The 23,766-nt window shown below is 56.1% G+C and overlaps 1 protein-coding gene across 1 annotated transcript in view; it reads left to right on the top strand.

The window, feature by feature from the left end:
• The first annotated feature begins 255 nt into the window (after window positions 1–255).
• Window positions 256–23,766, top strand: part of PHEX (phosphate regulating endopeptidase X-linked) — a 31,298-nt gene continuing 7,787 nt past the window's right edge. The window contains exons 1-16 of the mRNA XM_078871735.1: window positions 256–330; window positions 7,454–7,522; window positions 7,984–8,145; window positions 8,834–8,920; window positions 9,693–9,973; window positions 10,230–10,298; window positions 10,910–11,026; window positions 13,026–13,109; window positions 13,400–13,548; window positions 17,501–17,594; window positions 17,784–17,912; window positions 18,023–18,124; window positions 18,738–18,815; window positions 19,970–20,073; window positions 21,752–21,810; window positions 22,956–23,010. Of these exons, the coding sequence (XP_078727861.1) occupies window positions 7,995–8,145; window positions 8,834–8,920; window positions 9,693–9,973; window positions 10,230–10,298; window positions 10,910–11,026; window positions 13,026–13,109; window positions 13,400–13,548; window positions 17,501–17,594; window positions 17,784–17,912; window positions 18,023–18,124; window positions 18,738–18,815; window positions 19,970–20,073; window positions 21,752–21,810; window positions 22,956–23,010 (1,559 nt within the window). The 5' untranslated portion in view covers window positions 256–330; window positions 7,454–7,522; window positions 7,984–7,994. The remainder of the gene's footprint in view (window positions 331–7,453; window positions 7,523–7,983; window positions 8,146–8,833; window positions 8,921–9,692; window positions 9,974–10,229; window positions 10,299–10,909; window positions 11,027–13,025; window positions 13,110–13,399; window positions 13,549–17,500; window positions 17,595–17,783; window positions 17,913–18,022; window positions 18,125–18,737; window positions 18,816–19,969; window positions 20,074–21,751; window positions 21,811–22,955; window positions 23,011–23,766) is intronic.

The raw sequence follows: 23,766 nt of genomic DNA on the forward strand, positions 1-23,766 counted from the left end.
GTACACATCGTAAAGAGAAGCCGCGGCACGATGATCGTGGATGCCGCGTGGGTCGCGAACATCGCGCGACCCCCCCCCCCCCCCGAGTCCACGTGCTCCGCCTATCGCGCGGGGGAGAGGCGCGGGGGGGGCGCGGGGGGGGGCGCGCGCGGATCCTCACTCTGAGCCCAGCGGCGATGGAGCCTGGAGGGGACACGGAGTGCGAGGGGGGCTCGGCCAGGGGGGGCTCGGCCAGGGGGGGCTCGGCGAGGGGGTCCGCGGCTCGAGCGGGCTCCTGTGCGCTGGGGGCTGCGCTGTGCACGGCGTTCTTCATTATCTTCGGAATCCTCGGTAAGGGACTCGGCGGGTGATGATGGTGGGAGGTGAGGGACGAGGATTTGGGGTGATGGTGAGGTTGGTGGTGAGATAATGACGAGGCGATGGTGAGGTGTCGTTGCTACTGCTTGTTTACGAGCCAACCCCGCGCGCCTTAGCGCCAAAGAGTTGAAGATGGAAAAGTTCAAATGAACGAATCGACCTCCTCGACGAGGGTAGCTGCTGCGAGTTCCAGCGGTGAGGGAACTCCGTCTCTCGAGCGTCGCGTGAATGTCCCAGTCGATCGCTCATCTCACCCGCGTCATCGCTCACCCGCGTCCTCGCTCACCTTGCTACAATCGCGTGCTCTTACATCCAGTCGATTTCAAAAGTTGTGTTTTTCCGATAAATAGCATGAAGTCTAACGGCGCCGCAGTGAGTGTAGGTGAGTGTTGACTCGGGGTAGGCGAGGGGGTGAGTGAGTGGTGGGTGAGGAGTGTCACTCATGGGAATTGCCGCGTTCCCTGCCCGAGCAGCGCTCCTGGGGCCACTGTCTCCGTGCCCCGTGTCCCGTGCCCCCTTGTCCCGTGTCTCCGTGTTCCCTTGTCCCGTGTCCCCGTGTCTCCGTGCCCCGTGTCTCTGTGTCTTCGTGTCCCCTTGTCCCGTGTCCCCGTGTCTCTGTGTCTCCGTGCCCCGTGTCTCCGTGCCCCCGTGTCTCTGTGTCACCGTGTCCCGTGTCTCCGTGTCCCCTTGTCCCATGTCCCCGTGTCTCCGTGCCCCTGTGTCCCCGTGTCTCTGTGTCTCCGTGTCTCCATTTCCCCGTGTCCCGTGCCCCCTTGTCCCGTGTCCCCGTATCTCCGTGTCCCGTGCCCCCTTGTCCCGTGTCTCCATGTCCCTGTGTCCCCGTGTCTCCGTGCCTCGACTGCATTTACTCCAGGTGTAGTGTAAATGTAGTTGGCGAAATCAACCATGAACGCGCCCGATCTCATGAGACGAGCGGTTTGAGGTTGGACCGCGCGTGAATGGGCGACCACCGAGCGTGGCGGCTGTTCGAGGCTGCGGGGCGACGTTGTTGGTAGTGGGAGAGCAGTGGAGCAATTGTCCCGCACCATGCTCCCTACCTTCACAAACCCGCACAGACCAGCGTGGTGAAGTATGCTCAAAACACCGCACGATGTGCCTGTCGTGCGAAAGCCCTCACCCAGCAGGGGACTTACAAAGGGCTGTCCGTGTGCACGTCGTGTTGGTGATTTGCCTTCACCGTGGCTGCTGTTTGTGTGGACGGATTTGCCAGTCTATGGATTCCTCCCACACGAAATCCACGATGGAATTTGTGAGTTGATTTGTCGTCCATTTTTTCCCGTGGCATTCCAGTGTTTAAAGTGAGAGCTTGTTTCGAGAGCAAGATAAGTGTGCGTGGCTGCGGGACTGGTCGAGTTTTCGCATAACTCAGGGAAACAAGCACAGGCGTGGCAGCATTTAATAATCGTGTGAGCTCAAAACAAAGCATTTGACAAATCCCAATGGAAAAAAGAACATACAAAAAATGAAATGAAACAGAGTTACAAACACGAAGACTAAATAAAACAAGCACTGAATAATTCAACCTCCACGCAAGTAACGGTGCCAGGAAGATCCTCGCAAGAACCATTCAACATAGCCTTGGCAGCTGGCGCATCCAACTGAGGCGTCAGAGGAGATAGCGACATTGGCCCTCACCAAGTCCCATCTCGTCTTGTCCAATGTTCGAACTGATACGCGGCATCTCGCCTTCACAGAGTAGCCACAGAAGCCAGCGGACCCGTGCGCTGGGCACCCGTGCCTGGTCTGACTCGCCCCGTGCTCCCCGCTCCATTCGCTGCACGATTCACGGCTGTTTCACCTCTGGGTTTGCGTGGACATTAGACGGCTCGAGCAATGAATGACGCAACAATCACTATTCTCTTAAAAACTGACTTTAAACATTACAGGGCCATTCACCTCTCATCACACGAATCAATATAGTTCACACAGATCGCTTGGGAAGAGAATAACAGAAGCCATCAAGGTGCAAGAAATGTGCCCCTACCACGCACCAACACCAACCCTCAACAACACTGATTCAGCACTGGACAGGTTGTCAAATGGTGAACTGTGCTGATATATAGTCGCTTACACTCGTCAATAACCGTCCAGAGTCACGACAAAAGTCGCATTATGAACACAAATAAGCCGAAGAATTCATACAGAAACTAAATAAAGTGAGACCGGCATGAAACCCCCCTTGGGGTTGAATCTGGCATCAGCCAGCAGAACAGGAAGCCATCGTTCACTCCGCTGATCCCTAGCCGATCGGCATCGCGGGCGATGCACGGAGACGCATTCCGGAACGACCCCGAGGATAAATCACACGGGGCCCGGCGACTCCCGCAGGAGCACCGGAACGGGCAGGAGCTGTGCGGGCAGCTCTCACGCACACGTGGTGACCTCCTGGCTGTGCGCGCCGTGCCCCCGTGCGGAAGGTCATTCGTTTGCTCGCTGTGCGGTTCGGAGCGACGTGGGTGAACGTTGCGGGCGTTTGACTGCGCGGTCCGCTTCGTGGGTGGGTACTCTATGGGTCGTTTCTCCACATGTTCTGCTACAGGCAAGAAGACTACGATCTGTACTGTGAATAGAAAGTGTTGTGGTTCATAAATACACATCTTCACCACGGTTCAGGGTTGTAGTAAAGCAACCAAATATTGAGATCACACCGCAATTTAAATACAGAATATGCACACACGTTTAACATGGGTTTCCTACGGGTTCTCCGATTTCCTCTAATAGCTAAAAATCAAACACACACTGTAGGTATTGGACAAACATCCCAATGCTGAATATTTACCTGAAAATGTCTCCATTGAGATGACACAGCAACAGCAGCAACATCGCCCCCAACTGCGACGGTCTGGCAGGACCCTCCTGAAAGAAGCGTTGAGACTCAGGCTTGCCTTGGGAAACAAGCGAAGTATTAATAATAGTATAGAACAGTAAACAAGCAGCACTGAATAATGGATAATACGGAATCTTATTCGTTGAATGTATTTGGTATTTTCGCCATCCTTATAGTGCTAGGCAATCACACACAGTCTGCCGTATGATCATAGTCGGGGCGATATCGCTGTGCGCGATCCCGATTGAGTAACTCAGTGAACACCACTCGAGGTGAGTCCAGGAAGCGATACACGACAGACATGTCAGCCGACAACTTCCACCGCGCACAATCTGCACAGATTATTCACGCGGCGATACCGAGCTCAGCTTGTAAAGTGACCCCACATGCACATCCTGGGCAATGTCACCGTTGAGCCTTAATATGACATTCGACTTAAGTTGATATTTCACCTAATATTTTGCCGTATATTGTTTTCCAGACTATGTTTTTCCTCTCACACGCCAAGAGCAGTAGAAGAGCATCTGTTTTATTAATAAGCTCACACACGAGTGAACTTGGAAATGCAGATTCCATAATTTCCCAAAACAATTATCATAAAGTCTGAGCACACAATACAAGCCCCGGAGCTCTCCCATGCAGCACACACGCGCAAGGCTCTCCATCCCACAAGCGCACATTCACAAACACTCCTCCTCACTTCTCCCCCTGTGTCACCGTGCCCCTGTGGATCTCTTTACGCCCCCGGCAGAAATTCTCCTTTCCTTAGGCAACAGCCTCTGAAGGGGTGGAAACCCCTCTTGCCTTCCAGAACAATATCTCTGCGTGCGAAGCAGCGCTCGTTTCCTCCCGGTGGTGGGGTTCTGTCGGCATGGCTTCCTCCCTTCTGTGGCAGAGCGAGGAGTCAAGTGCGGAGCATCTGCGGAGAACAGTTTAAGCCGTGGCGTTGCTAAATCAGTCATCCAACTCTCTCCTGTCCCTACCACACGATCGGCTGCGTCCGTGGTGGAAACTAGAGTCCTGCAAATGTCGCCTCGCCCGGTCCATCGGTGTCAGCTCCGTGTTTGGAGGTCGATCTTCAATATTGCTACTCGGCAGAAGCTCTCACGGTGTTCAACGTGCTGCGCTGGGTCCGATCCTTGATGTCATCCCACCACCACCACCACAATCACGTCCGTCTTTGTCTTCCTTTTGCCCTTCAGCCTCCCCAAAGAGAAGGCGCGACGGCGGAGAAGCTCCCTGAGAGCCTCGCGCTCCACGCTGCCGAAGTCTCGCGCCAATCTGGGCCGTCCCATGATTTGTTAAACTTCTTTGTTCATAATTTTCTTGTCCATTTTATCCGCAAACATGCTCCTACAATTTAAACTCTAAAGCGCTTCTATCCACCGGATGAATTGTGTTTTGTCGGGGACCAAGTCTCACATCCCGTCCAGTCCCATCGAGCACACGCAGCCTGGAGAGCGCGGAGTGGTATTCGCGCTCACACCTCGATGGCCATCAAGCCAGGTGTCCTGCCTCTCTTGAATGCCTCTTGATTGCTCGCGGCCCTGGAGACCGCGCTGAGGCCAGTGATATTCCACACATTACAACAAACCTAAAACTATATCCCATCTTGTTAACGTAACATACCCTACTTGCAATGTGAATAGAAAAAATGAGAATGTTATGCAGTGAACGGCATCCGCGGCAGCATAATCGCGATGTCGCCACACCCTCCTCCCCCCCGTATTGGTCACGGCAGCCTCTGTGGTTTATTCCCCCGATGTTTCACTCAGACCGGTATTTTATAGAGAGGGGTCTTTGCTGATACATCTGTCGTTTGAGTGAAACATGTAAATTACAATAAAGTTCAAGTATTAAATCATACTCTTTGGTTCTTTCGGTAAAGTCACGTAGGTAGAAATAAAATAAAATCATATTTCTTTTAAATAAACGCATGCGTATTACAGCACACGCATGAATGGTAAACTCCTGATGATATTTCACAAGAACCCCATTATTATTTTTTTTCTACCTACGTGACTTTACCGAAAGAACCAAAGAGTAAAGAAACCCAAAGTCGATTATTTTAAACTCCTGAGTCGACTCAAGACGCGCACGACGCCAGCCTGCACGTGCGTTTAGCCGCCGCGTGCAGCTCACGCCGAAGTGGCTCCCACGGGCACCCGCACCCACCGCTACCGGCCGTTCATCACTGGGTGCAGCAGTTATGCAATTACCGCAGCAATGCATTTAACAATTAAAACCACGTGTCTAGCGAAACTATCATCACGATCGGCGGCGGTGTCTCGAGCCAATACAATATGCGCAATAAAAGTTATCAGCAGTGTTCATGAATTGCTGGGTCAACTATTTTTTCATGGCTCGCATAAGCCCTTGCCTATGGGAACAGCACGAGTTAAATTTGCCAATTGGCTTGGCTATAGAGAAATGTTTTTAAACAATTCTGGTTTGTTTAAAATGTCAGGAGATGTCAAGGACAGGCAATCTGTTATTATAGCAAACACAGAACACGAAGTCCTACTCATCATCCAGAGTACCGACTCAGTGAAGCGGTTCCATTCCGTTCAGCTCCCACATCCATGCCGGGCGGAAGGCCGTCGACTGCCCATGCATTCATCCTGCACCGCGCTTGACCTCTTGTGGGCCTCACGAGCCACGTTTCCGGAGTTATAATGCAATGACCGAGTATTACAGTAACGCAGGCTATTTAAGACAAAGTAAAAGAGAAACTATTTTCAAACAGAAACATGTTCAAAGTGGGTACACAGGAGGTCATGTGGACAGTTGTGGCAAGAGACTAAAAGTGCAAAAGTAATTTCACAATTGTGACTCCCAGTTGCCCTGCAAGAGACGACGGGACACTGCCGATGCGATTGTGCAAACATTGTGATGCTACACGTGTTCCCATAGTCAGGCAATTGTTATGAGTCTGGCTGGATTTCAACTGTTCAAAATTTCATGATCAGCCATAATTTATCCAATGCTACATGAAGGCCTCCCCATCTCGTCGCCATATGTTACAGTCTCACAGTTCAACAATCGTGAGAGTTCATTAATATCAGCTGATTTCTGCACTTCGCCTCTGCAGTGGATCTAGTCGTGGGCGCCTTCTCTCCTTTAGCTGCCAATCTCGTCAACCCTGACCGAATATTGGCGTCTAAATCTGGTCTTTTTGTGTCCCTGGATGTTCCTCGAAGCAGATGAAGGTAATAATGACATAATTACCTTTATTTACCCGGGGAAATCCTCACCAGATCTCACGACTTGTATGAGAGTTCAGCATTGGGGCCTATGGGCAAATTTTAATCGTCACGGATTGGCATTTGGAATTGAGACCAGAGTCGTTGGAGAAAGCCCACACATCCAACAGCTGATGACACCTGGTATTCCCAGGCAGTCTTTCATCCAGGCACTTGACTGGCTCAACCCGGGCGTGTGTACGAGGCTCTGGGGGGGATCGGTGTGGGGGTTGTGGAGAGTCGGTATGGGGGTCGAGGAGGGTTGGTATGGGGGTTGAGGAGGGGTGGTCTGCAGGGTGGGTGTGGGGCTGATGTAGAACACAGTGAACCGGCCATGCATCATCTCCCTGTACGTTTCACTCTGGGAAAAACACCCCTTACTCTCCCCCCACACCCACCCCGGGGAGTCACGGCGGCTCTGATCCTTTCCAAGAATTTTTTCGAATCAAATCACGCAAAGATTTTCGCTGGATTTTTTGTTCTTTTGTAACCGCACAACTTCTCCCTTAACCACAATAACATATTGACTATTTACTATCCTTATCTTCCATAACGCATGCGTTTGCGATTAAGGCTGTGTTCTTTTAATGGTCTAAACGCCTCGTGGATGTAATTGTGTATTCCATTGTTCTGACATCACAACGCGGTTGTGTTTTCCCTGATTTCCTCTCAACAACAACTGCACAAAAATAGGAAAAGTTTAAGAATGCGCGCAGAGGGCAGTGTAAACAACAACCCTGATAGCGTGGGGAGGAATTTCATCCAGATTCCTTAAAAGGCACTGCGAGTTATTTTACTCTTCTCGTTATTGTTTTTTACGTGCTATCCCACCAAGAAGGCCCTGTGTCCATTGTCAGCAGCATTCGGCATCGTCATCACGAATCGGGAATAAACTTCAGCGTCGTCTGTATCTATCGGCGCGGGGCTCAGAGCACACGGGAGCAGCTTGCCTCGGCGCGCACGGCGCTCACCTTTGGGTGTAACGGCACCTCTTGTTTGTGTGCAGCTGTCGTCAACAGGTTAATCGTGATCGCGCCTCCAGACGTGTGCACCGCAGCGGAGTGCGTGGAGGCAGGTACGTGCCGAGGGAGCCTGCGCCAGCGTGAAGGGGGTGCGGGGTGAGTAGCGGGCCGGGCGTGCACCCTGCCGAGAGACGCCCGGGGCCGAGACGGTGCCGCGATGCCGCGCGGTGCGTGCGGCGTGCCTGGGTGGTGCGTGGCGTGAGCCCTGTTCAGATGTTCCGGGGACGAGTCCGGCTGCAGCTCCTCGGAGATGTAATGGTGGGGGGGGGGGTAGAGATATTATGTTGGCAGGGGGGGGGGGCTACAGCAGTGATTGACCGCTAGGGGGGAGAGTGAACTTTGGTGGTGCCAAGGGAACATTTGGGTCAACTCCAGGAGCTCCACGAACGCTGCTCCTATCTAGATTGCCTATAGCCACGATCCCTACAAGACCCACATGCCGGTGCTGTATACACGTAGAGCAGATCTCGTGGGGGGCTTAGCTGATGAGATACCCGCCCGTCTCGGCGCGCAGCGGCCGCGGTGATGCAGAAGCTGGACTGGAGCGTGGATCCGTGCGACGACTTCTTCCGCTTCTCGTGCGCGGGCTGGGTGCGCGCCAACCCCATCCCCGAGGACGCCTCCACCTACGGCACCTACTCGCACGTGCGCAAGCAGGTGGACCTGAAGCTCAAGGGTGAGAGGCCACCGCTCGCCCGCCTCCTGCACAACCGCAGACATTGGCGGCGGTGGGGAGGCGGCGCGGTGGTGACGCTCGTGCCTGCAGCAAGCAGCACCTGGGTTCGATCCTCGAATCGGGCGCCTTTTGTGATGGAGTTTGCATGTTCTCCTCCTGTTCTAAATGAGTTTGCTCCGGGTTCTCCGGTTTACTCTCGTAGATTAAACCATAAATTGAACTGTTTGGCAAAAACAACCGAATGAGGAAAACTTGCCTGCAAATTACTCAATTGGGATCACACGTAGATCACACGTAGATCACACGTAGATCACACATAGATCACACTTAGATCACACGTAGATCACACGTAGATCACACTTAGATCACACGTAGATCACACGTAGATCACACGTAGCAGCAGCATCGCCCCGGATGGCGAACACTTGGCAGGTCCCTCCTGAAGAAGAGTTGAGGCTCGGTGATGATTTCCTGGATTAAAGCGAGTAAATAAAACATCATAAGGCGTCCTATTCTCGCCCAGTGATGACTCGTATCGCTTACACCATCAGGGCTGGTGGAATCAGAATTGCGGGTGATTGAGCATTGTGGTCCCTGGGTGAACACGCGTAACAATACAGGACAAACGAAGGCGGAAATTCTCTGTACGTAGTTGGTATTCGTGGCTGTCTAACTTGTCTGCTTGTAGAACTTCTGGAGAGGGGTGGCGACGAGCACACGGAGCTGGAGGCCATCAGACGGGCGAAGGTTATGTACCGGTCCTGCATGAACGAGTGTGAGTTCACCAGCAACACGTGCACCCATGAACGAGTGTGGTCGTGTTACTCCCTTTCTTCTGATTTCCATCTAATCGCTGTACTTTGTTTTTCTTCCGTCGTTTTGGTGACCCGGGTCACTCTGGGATGCGTGGCTCTCTCGTGCTCTCTTGTTGAGTTCCCACCAGCCGGGCTAGAACCCCTTCCCCCCAAGTGCTTGCCCGTGAGAAACCCCTCTGTCTCTAGAGCTCGCCCCTTGCCTGTCAATGAATCCAGCATCCAGTCACTGGTTTCGACATTCTGGGTCCCATCAGCAAAGTCAGGCCTGCTGAATAACAGTGTGTGACACCTCGCGTGTGTCTCTATGGCCCACACGCTGCTGTCCCTGCAGACCACGTGTCCCCAGGCCGGTGCCGCGCTGCAGGCTGCGCCATTGGCACCGAACGCGACGCGTGGGCACCGCGTGGGCACCACGTGTTCATTCACACCGAGGTGGGCGGCAGGGACGTGGCCCAGTGGCAGCTCTCGCGCCTCACAGCAAAGACGTTCCTCGGGTTCGATTCCTGACCCAGGTTCCTTTCTGTGAGGTCTTTGTCTGTTCTCCCCCTGTGCTGCGTGGGTTTCCTCCCGGTTGTCCGGTTTGCTCCCTCAGCTAAACAGAAACACATCCAGTGTGAGTGGTCTTGGTCCGGCATCGCCATGCTGCCTTCACCGAGCCCACGCGAACGCGCCGCCGTCACCGAAGTCGACACCCACACGGCCATCAGAGCGGAGTGCATCTGTCCATTGCAGCCCTCATCGAGGATCTGGACACTGCACCGCTACTGCAGCTGTTGTCCCACCCAATGCTGCGCTGGCCGGTCCTGAGCTCGACCGTCGGATGTGGCGACTCAAGCGAGGGGCTCGCTCCGTGCCCCCACCGACAGCCCTCCTCAGAGGCGGCGTCGTGGGACGCGGGCGCCTTCGACCTGAGGGAGACGCTGGCCGTGTTGAGCAGAAACTTCAGTCACTCCATCCTCATGTCCCTGCACCTGGGCACCGACGACAAGAGCTCGGCGCACTACATCCTGAAGGTGAGGCTCGCGTGGCACTCGTGATGCACCACTCGCTTTGAAACAGTTTATTTCAGACTCCACAATAATGTCTTTCACCTGCACCAAACCGAGACTGTTTTGATCGGCCGCCTTTGCTGCTGATGTTGTAACGAGAGTCGGAGTACGACTCGCGGTGAGGAAACGCGCCTTTCCTTTCTCCCGGAGGAAAGTGATCGAACGTTGCCGCTCCTCGTGTCCATCGCTCGTCACATCCCGGATTGTTCTCTGTCCGCAGTTTGACCAGGCATCGCTGATCCTTCCAGCCAGAGAGGACTACACCACCAACAGCACGCAGGCAGTCACTGTGAGTCTCGGAGCGGCGGTGCGGGGGCTGTGTGCCCACGTCTTGTCTGATGTTCAGGTCCCTCGTGTTCGCTGTGGCCTGCTTGTTCACCAGACCCTGGAGAAGCGAAGCGATGAAGGCGGCTCCCTCGGTGGGCCCTGAGATGTCCTCTGTTCCGATTGCTCCTCGTGGGTCCCTCGTGGCCGGGGTCAGGCTCGCTTGTGTCAATGCAACTCTCATGCTGACCCACAAGGGAGCACTGTGAATCTCCTTAACCCAGTGAGAGTGAAGCCATAGTCGATGCGAATGCTTCGTGTGCGTTCAGCGTGAGCACCTATCCCCAGCGCTCCAACTCTCACCCGCTCACAACGCCAATACGCAGCTAAATTAAATAAATGTATCCGTATAATTAACATAAAACGCATACATATTGATTTTGAAAGTATGTCGTTGCCAACATTATACATATACTTTACACACCTAAGCATTGGTATTAGTCAGCCGTGTAGTAAGTTCCGTCACTATTGCTTGAGGGTGTAGGGGTTTGTAGTGCCCCCCTCGTGGGCAGGACGCACACGAGGGGGTCGCACCCCTTGCCGCTGCCAGCCTGTTGGCGCGTGTGCGCCGTGCAGCACCGCCAGGCGCTGCTGCGCCTCCTGGTCGACATCGCCCTGATGATGGGAGCCGAGTCGCGCACCGCGCACGAGGACATGGCCGCCATCCTCAACTTCGAAGTGCAGTTGGCAAACGTAGGTAGCCAGCCGGCTTGCGTAGCGCCCTGCTCCCACACACCCTGCTCCCACGCACCCTGCTCCCACGCACCCTGCTCCCACGCACCCCGCTCCCACGCACCCTGCTCCCACGCACCCTGCTCCCACGCACCCCGCTCCCACGCACCCTGCTCCCACGCACCCTGCTCCCACGCACCCCGCTCCCACGCACCCCGCTCCCACGCACCCTGCTCCCACGCACCCTACTCCCACGCACCCTACTCTCACGCACCCTGCTCCCACGCACCCCGCTCCCACGCACCCCGCTCCCACGCACCCCGCTCCCACGCACCCCGCTCTCACGCACCCCGCTCCCACGCACCCCGCTCCCACGCACCCTGCTCCCACGCACCCTACTCCCACGCACCCCGCTCCCACGCACCCCGCTCCCACGCACCCCGCTCCCACGCACCCCGCTCCCACGCACCCTACTCCCACGCACCCTGCTCTCACGCACCCTACTCCCACGCACCCCGCTCCCACGCACCCCGCTCCCACGCACCCCGCTCCCACGCACCCCGCTCCCACGCACCCTGCTCCCACGCACCCTACTCCCACGCACCCTACTCCCACGCACCCAGCTCCCACGCACCCCGCTCCCACGCACCCCGCTACCATGCACCCCGCTCCCACGCACCCCGCTCCCACGCACCCCGCTCCCACGCACCCCGCTCCCACGCACCCTACTCCCACGCACCCTACTCCCACGCACCCTACTCCCACGCACCCTGCTCCCACGCACTCTACTCCCACGCACCCTACTCCTACGCACCCCGCTCCCACGCACCCTACTCCCATGCACCCCGCTCCCACGCACCCTACTCCCACGCACCCCGCTCCCACGCACCCCGCTCCCACGCACCCCGCTCCCACGCACCCTACTCCCACGCACCCTGCTCCCATGCACCCCACTCCTACGCACCCCGCTCCCACGCACCCTACTCCCACGCACCCCGCTCCCACGCACCCTACTCCCACGCACCCTGCTCCCACGCACCCTACTCCCACGCACCCCGCTCCCATGCACCCTACTCCTACGCACCCCACTCCCACGCACCCCGCTCCCACGCACCCCACTCCCACGCACCCTACTCCTACGCACCCCGCTCCCACGCACCCCGCTCCCACGCACCCCGCTCCCACGCACCCCGCTCCCACGCACCCCGCTCCCACGCACCCTGCTCCCACGCACCCCGCTCCCACGCACCCCGCTCCCACGCACCCCACTCCCACGCACTCCACTCCCACACACCCTGCTCCCACGCACCCCGCTCCCACGCACCCCGCTCCCACGCACCCCGCTCCCACGCACCCTACTCCCACGCACCCCGCTCCCACGCACCTTGCTCCCACGCACCCCGCTCCCACGCACCCCGCTCCCACGCACCCTGCTCCCACGCACCCTGCTTCCACGCACCCTGCTCCCACGCACCCTACTCCCACGCACCCCGCTCCCACGCACCCCGCTCCCACGCACCCCGCTCCCACGCACCCCGCTCCCACGCACCCTACTCCCACGCACCCTACTCCCACGCACCCCGCTCCCACGCATCCCGCTCCCACGCACCTCGCTCCCACGCACCCCGCTCCCACGCACCCCGCTCCCACGCACCCTACTCCCGCGCACCCTACTCCCACGCACCCTGCTCCCACGCACCCTACTCCCACGCACCCCGCTCCCATGCACCCTACTCCTACGCACCCTGCTCCCACGCACCCCGCTCCCACGCACCCCGCTCCCACGCACCCTACTCCCACGCCCCCCGCTCCCACGCACCCCGCTCCCACGCACCCTACTCCCACGCACCCTACTCCTACGCACCCTGCTCCCACGCACCCTACTCCCACGCACCCTACTCCCACGCACCCTGCTCCCACGCACCCTACTCCCACGCACCTTACTCCTACGCACTCTGCCCTCCGCGCGTTGTTGCCGTGTCGAGCCAGGCAGCTGCCTCGGTGCCGTTTGATTTTTCAGATTTTGGTTCCGAGGGAGAATCGCACAAGCGAGGCTCTCTACAACCGCTACACGGTGGCCGAACTGCAGGACCTGCTCCCGCAGGTACCTGCCCTGCCACTCGGTCGCTACCCCCACGCCCACACGTGTGATCAGGGTACATAAATCAATCCGATTTGATTTTAATAACATCGGAAGTAATTTGAGCAAACACACACACTCCCTTCGGCTTGGTGAACCTGTGTCAACACAAGACATTGGTCAAACACCCCTCTACATGCTCCTCCTGCCATCGCCTTCATCACCAGCTCGACTCACAGAGCAGCCAGCATCTCAGGTGGGCATCCTACGCGTCGCAGTGTTCTCATGCGCAGTCTGCGGGGTGCTGCGTGCAGTTCGATTGGCTGCGCTTCATGAAGGCTGCGATCGACACGCAGGAGAGGCACCCGGAGCTCAACGCCCTCAACTCCTCCGAGCCAGTCCTCGTCGGCGTGCCGACCTACTTCCAGAGCCTCTTTGAGCTGCTGGGACACACAGACACGCGGTGCTGAGCCAGCACATCTCAACCCAACACACCACAGCACACCCCTACCAACCCACCACCCAACACACACGACCACAACATACCCCTACCAACCCACCACCCAACACACCACCACAGCATACCCCTACCAACCCACCACCCAACACACCACCACAGCATACCCCTACCAACCCACCACCCAACACACCACCACAGCATACCCCTACCAACCCACCACCCAACACACCACCACAGCATACCCCTACCAACCCACCTCTCAACACACACCACCACAGCATACCCCTACCAACCCACCACCCAACACACCACCACAGCATACCCCTACCAACCCACCACCCAACACACTACCACAGCACACCCCTACCAACCCACCACCCAACACACCACCACAGCATACCCCTACCAACCCACCACACAACACACACTACCACAGCATACCCCTACCAACCCACCACTCAACACACACCACCACAGCACACCCCTACCAACCCACCACCCAACACACACCACCACAGCACACCCCTACCAACCCACCACCCAACACACCACCACAGCATACCCCTACCAACCCACCACCCAACACACCACCACAGCATACCCCTACCAACCCACCACCCAACACACCACCACAGCATACCCCTACCAACCCACCACCCAACACACACTACCACAGCATACCCCTACCAACCCACCACTCAACACACCACCACAGCATACCCCTACCAACCCACCACCCAACACACCACCACAGCACACCCCTACCAACCCACCACCCAACACACACCACCACAGCATACCCCTACCAACCCACCACCCAACACACTACCACAGCATACCCCTACCAACCCACCACTCAACACACCACCACAGCATACCCCTACCAACCCACCACCCAACACACCACCACAGCATACCCCTAACAACCCACCACCCAACACACACCACCACAGCATACCCCTACCAACCCACCACCCAACACACCACCACAGCACACCCCTACCAACCCACCACCCAACACACCACCACAGCATACCCCTACCAACCCACCACCCAACACACCACCACAGCATACCCCTACCAACCCACCACTCAACACACCACCACAGCATACCCCTACCAACCCACCACCCAACACACCACCACAGCACACCCCTACCAACCCACCACCCAACACACACCACCACAGCATACCCCTACCAACCCACCACCCAACACACCACCACAGCATACCCCTACCAACCCACCACCCAACACACACTACCACAGCATACCCCTACCAACCCACCACTCAACACACCACCACAGCACACCCCTACCAACCCACCACCCAACACACACCACCACAGCATACCCCTACCAACCCACCACCCAACACACACCACCACAGCATACCCCTACCAACCCACCACCCAACACACCACCACAGCACACCCCTACCAACCCACCACCCAACACACCACCACAGCATACCCCTACCAACCCACCACCCAACACACCACCACAGCATACCCCTACCAACCCACCACTCAACACACACTACCACAGCATACCCCTACCAACCCACCACTCAACCCAACACACCACAGCATACCCCTACCAACCCACCACCCAACACACTACCACAGCATACCCCTACCAACCCACCACTCAACACACACCACCACAGCAAACCCCTACCAACCCACCACTCAACACACACTACCACAGCATACCCCAACCAACCCACCACCCAACACACCACCACAGCATACCCCTACCAACCCACCACTCAACACACACTACCACAACATACCCCTACCAACCCACCACCCAACACACACCACCACAACATACCCCTACCAACCCACCACACAACACACACCACCACAACATACCCCTACCAACCCACCACTCAACCCAACACACCACAGCACACCCCTACCAACCCACCACCCAACACACCACCACAGCATACCCCTACCAACCCACCACCCAACACACCACCACAGCACACCCCTACCAACCCACCACCCAACACACATCACCACAGCATACCCCTACCAACCCACCACCCAACACACCACCACAGCATACCTCTACCAACCCACCACCCAACACACACTACCACAGCATACCCCTCCCAACCCACCACTCAACACACCACCACAGCATACCCCTACCAACCCAACACACCACCACAGCATACCCCTAACAACCCACCACCCAACACACACCACCACAGCATACCCCTACCAACCCACCACCCAACACACCACCACAGCACACCCCTACCAACCCACCACCCAACACACCACCACAGCATACCTCTACCAACCCACCACCCAACACACCACCACAGCATACCCCTACCAACCCACCACCCAACACACCACCACAGCACACCCCTACCAACCCACCACCCAACACACACCACCACAGCATACCCCTACCAACCCACCACCCAACACACCACCACAGCATACCCCTACCAACCCACCACCCAACACACACTACCACAGCATACCCCTACCAACCCACCACCCAACACACCACCACAGCACACCCCTACCAACCCACCACCCAACACACCACCACAGCATACCCCTACCAACCCACCACCCAACACACCACCACAGCATACCCCTACCAACCCACCACCCAACACACACCACCACAGCATACCCCTACCAACCCACCCCCCAACACACCACCACAGCACACCCCTACCAACCCACCACCCAACACACCACCACAGCATACCCCTACCAACCCACCACCCAACACACCACCACAGCATACCCCTACCAACCCACCACTCAACACACACTACCACAGCATACCCCTACCAACCCACCACTCAACACACACCACCACAGCAAACCCCTACCAACCCACCACTCAACACACACTACCACAGCATACCCCTACCAACCCACCACCCAACACACCACCACAGCATACCCCTACCAACCCACCACTCAACACACACTACCACAGCATACCCCTACCAATCCACCACCCAACACACACCACCACAACATACCCCTACCAACCCACCACACAACACACACCACCACAACATACCCCTACCAACCCACCACTCAACCCAACACACCACAGCACACCCCTACCAACCCACCACCCAACACACACTACCACAGCAAACCCCTACCAACCCACCACCCAACACACACCACCACAACATACCCCTACCAACCCACCATCCAACACACACCACCACAACATACCCCTACCAACCCACCACACAACACACACCACCACAACATACCCCTACCAACCCACCACCCAACACACACTACCACAGCATACCCCTACCAACCCACCACTCAACCCAACACACCACAGCACACCCCTACCAACCCACCACCCAACACACTACCACAGCACACCCCTACCAACCCACCACTCAACCCAACACACCACAGCATACCCCTACCAACCCACCACCCAACACACCACCACAGCATACCCCTACCAACCCACCACCCCAACACACCACCACAGCATACCCCTACCAACCCACCACACAACACACACCACCACAGCATACCCCTACCAACCCACCACCCCAACACACCACCACAGCATACCCCTACCAACCCACCACACAACACACACCACCACAGCATACCCCTACCAACCCACCACCCCACACATACCACCACAGCATACCCCTACCAACCCACCACTCAACACAGCACCACAGCATACCCCTACCAACCCACCAATCAACACACACCACCACAGCATACCCCTACCAACCCACCACCCCAACACACACCACCACACTATCACCATGCACCTACCAACCCATCAATATGCACTGACCAGCGCAGCCAAGTATGATCCAAAACCCATATGGCCAACACAGACGTGGATTTTCAGAGTGATAAAATAAGTAATGTAAACGGAATATCCAATATGACGAAGCGTGTGATCCTTGTGCCTTCAGTGTTGTTGCGAATTACGTGGTAGGACGGCTCGTGATGAACAGGGTGCGCAGTCTGAGCCAGAGGTTTCTGCAGAGACACCTGCAGTTCCACCAGGTGAGCCTCGCCCCAGCTGCTGCAGAGTCCAGCAAGCACCGTATTCACTCAGCTGCCGTGTCCCATTCCGGCGTCGCGTCGCTGTACCCATTCACTTCACGGTACAGCTGCCAACACAACATCGTCCCTGCGACCCTCGCGGTGGTGATGGGAGTTGCGGCACGACTGATGTCCTCCCCGCGTCGGCAGGTGGTGATCGGCACGCGCTCGGTGCAGGCGCGCTGGGACTTGTGCGTGAACCTGGTGGAGGCCATGATGCCCAGCGCCGCGGGACGGCTCTTTGTGGATGCTTATTTCCAAGAGGAGAAGAAGGAGCTGGTAGGCATGCAGCTCACACTGCCGGTGTTACATTATTTTTTTCACATCAAAATTTGCTACAATGTAGTCGGTGGAATATGTTTGTGTGTCTGTCTTACGCTTGTCCCCAGATGGAGAAGCTGGTCGATGGGATTCGCTGGGCGTTTGTGGACATGCTGGAGACCGAGAACACCTGGATGGATGTGCCCACCAAGCAGAAGGCAACTGACAAGGTGCTGCACGTGAAGCCACCGTCAGTGCGTGGACGCGCTTCGGCCCGAGTTGCCCGGTGGCATTGCGATAGAATGACGTGAGGGTGGAGTGGAGACAGAGAGAGGGTGGAGAGTAGAAAGGGTGGAGAGGGTGGAGGCAGAGAGAGGGTGGGGTGGAGGCAGAGAGAGGGTGGAGTGGAGGCAGAGAGAGGGTAGAGAGTAGAGAGGGTGGAGGGGAGACAGAGAGAGGGTGGAGGATGGAACAGATGCTACAGACCCATGAATAGAAGCCACATTGAGTGATTAGGAGGGCAGTGCACCTATTATTATTATTATTCTACATCTGTATTTAACTTTACTTTAATTCCTAGATAATAAAAATTAATAAATAAGGAGTTGTATAATAATATGCTTATTGTAGCCTGTAGTGTTGCTGTGTACACGTCAACACGAGACACGTGTGTGTTGTGCTGCAATGTGTGTCCCGTTACATTTTCTGTGCCCTGTGGTGTGCCCAGTGAGGTGGGTAACCTGTAATGTGTGGAACACAGTCTGCCACGTGGAACGCGTGTGCCTCACCCGAGTGCTTTTTGGCCTTGAGTTGCACGGGCTGCGTGTGTGTCTGTGCATGTAGGCTGATGCAGTGTTGGCCAGGGTGGGATATCCAGACTACATCAAGAATAATACGTACATCAATGAAGAAGTCAAAATGGTAATGTGGTCTCTTATTCTGTTGTTTTAATTTGATGGTGCGGTGATCGTTAGGATGTCCTGTATGTAAGAAAAACATCCATAGGGGTCATGTAGCCTGAACCACAGGCTTCAGTGACCTGCAACTCTGATTTCATCAGCCATGATGGTGGCAGGGTAGAGGTGGGAGCGGTACAAGGAATAACTGGTCGAGAACAGGATGACTTTTGCGGTTTTACTTTACGTGCGTTTACCCACAAAATCCTCACAGAGTATCAAGACTTTTTCAGGAGGTTCCTGCCAAGTTTTCGCAGTAGGGGGCGATGTTGAAACGTGTGATTGCCATTTAATTATTTGCAGGTAATTTCAGCATTGGGATATGTATACATTTTTTCACACCGTACGTAGCCAACCGTGCTTATCGAAGGTGGCAGGAAACTGCAGCACCCAGAGAAAAGCTCATGACAGACACGGGAAGAACGTACACACTGCTCACAGAAAGGAACCCGACATCGAACCCAGGGCCTTCTTTCTGTGAGACACGAGAGTTAGCACTGCGCCACCCTGACGCCCAAATAATGGCGTGTGCAGGTGAGTGTGGTGGCGTGTACAGGTGAGTGTGGTGGCGTGTACAGGTGAGTGTGGTGGCGTGTGCAGGTGAGTGTGATGGCGTGTGCAGGTGAGTGTGGTGGCGTGTGCAGGTGAGTGTGGTGGCGTGTGCAGGTGAGTGTGGTGGCGTGTGCAGGTGAGTGTGGTGGCGTGTGCAGGTGAGTGTGGTGGCGTGTGCAGGTGAGTGTGATGGCGTGTGCAGGTGAGTGTGGTGGCGTGTGCAGGTGAGTGTGATGGCGTGTACAGGTGAGTGTGGTGGCGTGTGCAGGTGAGTGTGATGGCGTGTGCAGGTGAGTGTGATGGCGTGTGCAGGTGAGTGTGGTGGCGTGTGCAGGTGAGTGTGATGTGCAGGTGAGTATAATGGCGTGTGCAGGTGAGTGTAATGGGGTGTGCAGGTGAGTGTGATGTGCAGGTGAGTATAATGGCGTGTGCAGGTGAGTGTGATGGCGTGTGCAGGTGAGTGTGATGTGCAGGTGAGTATAATGGGTGTGCAGGTGAGTGTGATGGCGTGTGCAGGTGAGTATTTGTAATGGCTTGTGCAGGTGAGTGTGATGTGTGTTTCCTCAGCTGCGCTTGAGGGAGGATGATTACTTTGGGAACGTGCTGCAGCTGCTGCAGAACATGGCTCAGCACGACTTCCACTGGCTGCGCAGACGCGTCTCAAAGACAGAGTGAGCAGCAATCATTCCTCACCGCACACCCCTCACCACATACCCCTCACCGCATACCCCTCACCACACACCTCCAACCACATACCTCTCACCACATACCCCTCACCACACACCTCTCACCACATACCCCTCACCGCATACCCCTCACCGCATACCCCTCACCGCACACCCCTCACCGCACGCCTCCAACCGCATACCTCTCACCACACACCCCTCACCACACACCCCTCACCACACACCTCTCACCACACACCCCTCACCACACACCTCTCACCACACACCCCTCACCACACACCCCTCACCACACACCTCTCACCACACACCCCTCACCACATACCCCTCACCACACACCTCTCACCACATACCCCTCACCACATACCCCTCACCACATACCCCTCACCACACATCCCTCACCACATTCCCCTCACCACATACCCCTCACCACACACCCCTCACCACACACCCCTCACCGCCCTGCAGAGACGCAGACGGCTCGTCGCCGCGTGGCCCCGCTGCCGCGTGGCCCCGCTGCCGCGTGGCTGCCATTGCAGCTGTTCGCCTGCGTGGGAGTGCGGCGTCCTGTCCCGTCACAGGGAGGCCAGACACCAGCAAGGGCGTAGAGGGACCAACACTGAGCGGTTCCACATCGGGCCGCCCCATTCCATTCTCATGGCCAAAGGCTGTCGATTCCAGGAATCTGATTCCCTACCTCTGGGCTCCCTGGATCAATTCTGCTACGCGTGCCCCTTAGAACGAGGAAATAATTTGTGGCGACAAACCTAGCCAGAATCAAATCTCTCATTCGTGCGACGACTCTTGGCCTGAGCCAAGCGCGTGTCGTGACTGTGGCACGGTAATCGGTCGCCACGCTCGAGGTTTTTGAGCCACGCGCGGCACAGTCAGGAGTCTGCAAGACCTGGGGGCACTCATCACACACTTCCACACCTCCGATTAGAACGGTTGGCTACGTACGGTGCGATAGAAGTTCGGCATACTTACTTACACACTTCACTCTAAGGGGGGCAGGGGCACACTTCCTGGGAACCTCGTGACGTCTGTGACAGGGAGGTTATTTACATGCTTTGAATATCTCTGCTTGACAATTCCTCACTTTCCTGTCTCTTCAGCTGGCCTGTGGACTCTGCAGTGTAAGATGTCACATTCTCTCTCCACTATTACACAACGAAGGCGTGTGCAAATCCACCCTCATGCTGTCATTGCTTTCTCCCTCCTTGTGCTGGCTGTGCCATGAACACCGTCATGCGCTGCTGCTGCCTGAGCTCTCTGATCACTTGGGCTGTGTGTGCTGTATTTAAGGGACACATGAATCACCTCATGTCCAGATTTGAAGAAAAAATAAGAGGCAAACAGGTTCTCCGGTTTTCCCCTGTAGACAAAAATCATACAATGTAACTGGTATTAGCCAAACATCCCAATAATTAAAAAAAATACCTGAAAATTACTCAATTGGGATTACACACAACAGCAGCAACATCGCCCTCATCTCCAAAAACTTGGCAGGACCCTCCTGAGAATGAGTTTTGGGACTCAGTGAGGCTTGCCTGTGTAGATGAGCGCAATCATGCCAAAACGAATGTGAGTGGGGTTAGCGTGGAGGTGAGTATGGATTTTTAAAGCGGTTGTTGCGTTTCAAAGCGTGGTGTTGTCTTTTTGCCAGGTGGTACACCAACCCCACGACTGTGAACGCCTTCTACAGCGCCACGACCAACCAGATCCGTGAGCCTCGCGGCAGCACACACGGCAGCACACACGTAGCGGCACACACGTGGCAGCACACACACGGCAGCACACACGCGGCAGCACACACGCGGCAGCACACACAGCAGCACACACACGGCAGCACACACGTGGCAGCACAGACGGCAGCACACACACGGCAGCACACACGGCAGCACACACGGCAGCACACACGGCAGCACACACACAGCAGCACACACGCGGCAGCACACACGCGGCAGCACACACGCGGCAGCACACACACAGCAGCACACACAGCAGCACACGCACGGCAGCACACACAGCAGCACACACGGCAGCACACACACGGCAGCACACACACGGCAGCACACACAGCAGCACACACGGCAGCACACACACAGCAGCACACACGCGGCAGCACACCCATCACCGTTGATATCGCTAACAAAGCTCGTGCACAGCAGCAGCGCTCACACAGCGTCCCCACCTTTGACAGAGTCCAATTCGCCTGGCAAACCGCGCACACGCGCGTCCCCGGTGTTAAGGAATACACGGGGAGCTGAGAGGAAACACATTGCTCCTGGTAAAACACGATTTACTCCTTGTCCCTCAGGCGACAAACCTTCTGGGCCAATGTGTCCCAGCAGCATTGAAGCGTGTGATCCCTGTCCTAGTTCCAACTGCCCCTGTTTGACGCACGTTCTAGCAGAGAGCACTGGGTTGTGGGATATTCGAGCAAAGAGCACTCGATTAGAGCTGTGGAAGTCACTTTTTACTGTGTACACGGCGTCCCGTGTAGATCTGTCCATTTTTTTTAGCGTTGAATGGTTCACACAATTTGTAGAGTAAACATCGGGCAACCCAGCAGCAGTTGACCGGCCTGACTCTGCTGATGAGAGCCTGAAGGTCAACACCAATCCACAGTTTACCTGCGTAAAATTATCTTGCTGGGAAAAAATACTTTGATTTAATGAAAAAAAGACGATGGTACACTGCTGCCACCAACGAGGAGTGGCAGCAGCTCACAGGTGATGCGGACGCTGCTGCTGCGCCTACAATCCAACATTGTCAGAGTGACCGCGTGTTTGGAGCTGGGAACACGGCGGTGGTGTGGCATCGTGTGTGGTGGTGGTTTTGGGTTGTCGTTGTATGTGTGCGCGTAGTGTTTCCGGCAGGAGAATTGCAGAAGCCCTTTTTCTGGGGAGACAAATACCCCATGTGAGTTTCAGCGATGGGGCAAGGTGTACATCACACACGCACAAATTCGACAGCGGCCCTGTTCGCTCAGAGCCCATCGAGGGCCCAGGAGAAACTGCGACTGTTGTATTTCTATCACGTAACCAGGTGCCATTCGCGGCACCAACCACGGGAGACTGGGAAACAAGGAAGCAGGAAGGCATGAGATTACCAGCAGAGATGATCAAGGCACTGGGATAAATATGAAGGAGAGATTTGATTGATGCACGCACGAATATTTATGCACCATGAGAATGGCGTGCAGGCTTCACGACATGCTTTGTGAACCCTCTACAATGGAAGGCACGTGATGTGGTGTGTCTACGGAGTGCTAAGCAAACTGATTAATGCCACATGTTTAAAAATATCATATACATGATTCTGGCTCAGAGAACTGAGGCAGAAGCTTCACAAGTGGGTGCGGAATGAGAGGAACCTTCTGGTGGTGAGTGTGACCAGCGAGAACACACTTTTGAGAGTGTGATCGATGATTGGAGAAAATGGGAATCGACTGGAGAGACGGCAGCCGGTGAAGTCATTGCATAGGGGGCAGCGAGCAGTGGCCAGAGTTGCAGGTGGAGAGTCAGATGAAGGTGTCGCGGGAAGAGGAGTGCGACAGGGATGCTCCCCGTCCCCATCACCATTTAATAGATGTGAGCAGCAATGGTGAGGTAATCATGGATGCACGTTGAGGAACGAAGGAGTGAAAGTTGTGGCAGACTTCTAAAGCGTTTCGGT

The sequence above is a fragment of the Lampetra fluviatilis genome, chromosome 33 (assembly GCF_964198595.1).
Source record: "Lampetra fluviatilis chromosome 33, kcLamFluv1.1, whole genome shotgun sequence".
In the NCBI taxonomy this organism is placed as follows: Eukaryota; Metazoa; Chordata; class Hyperoartia; order Petromyzontiformes; family Petromyzontidae; genus Lampetra; species Lampetra fluviatilis.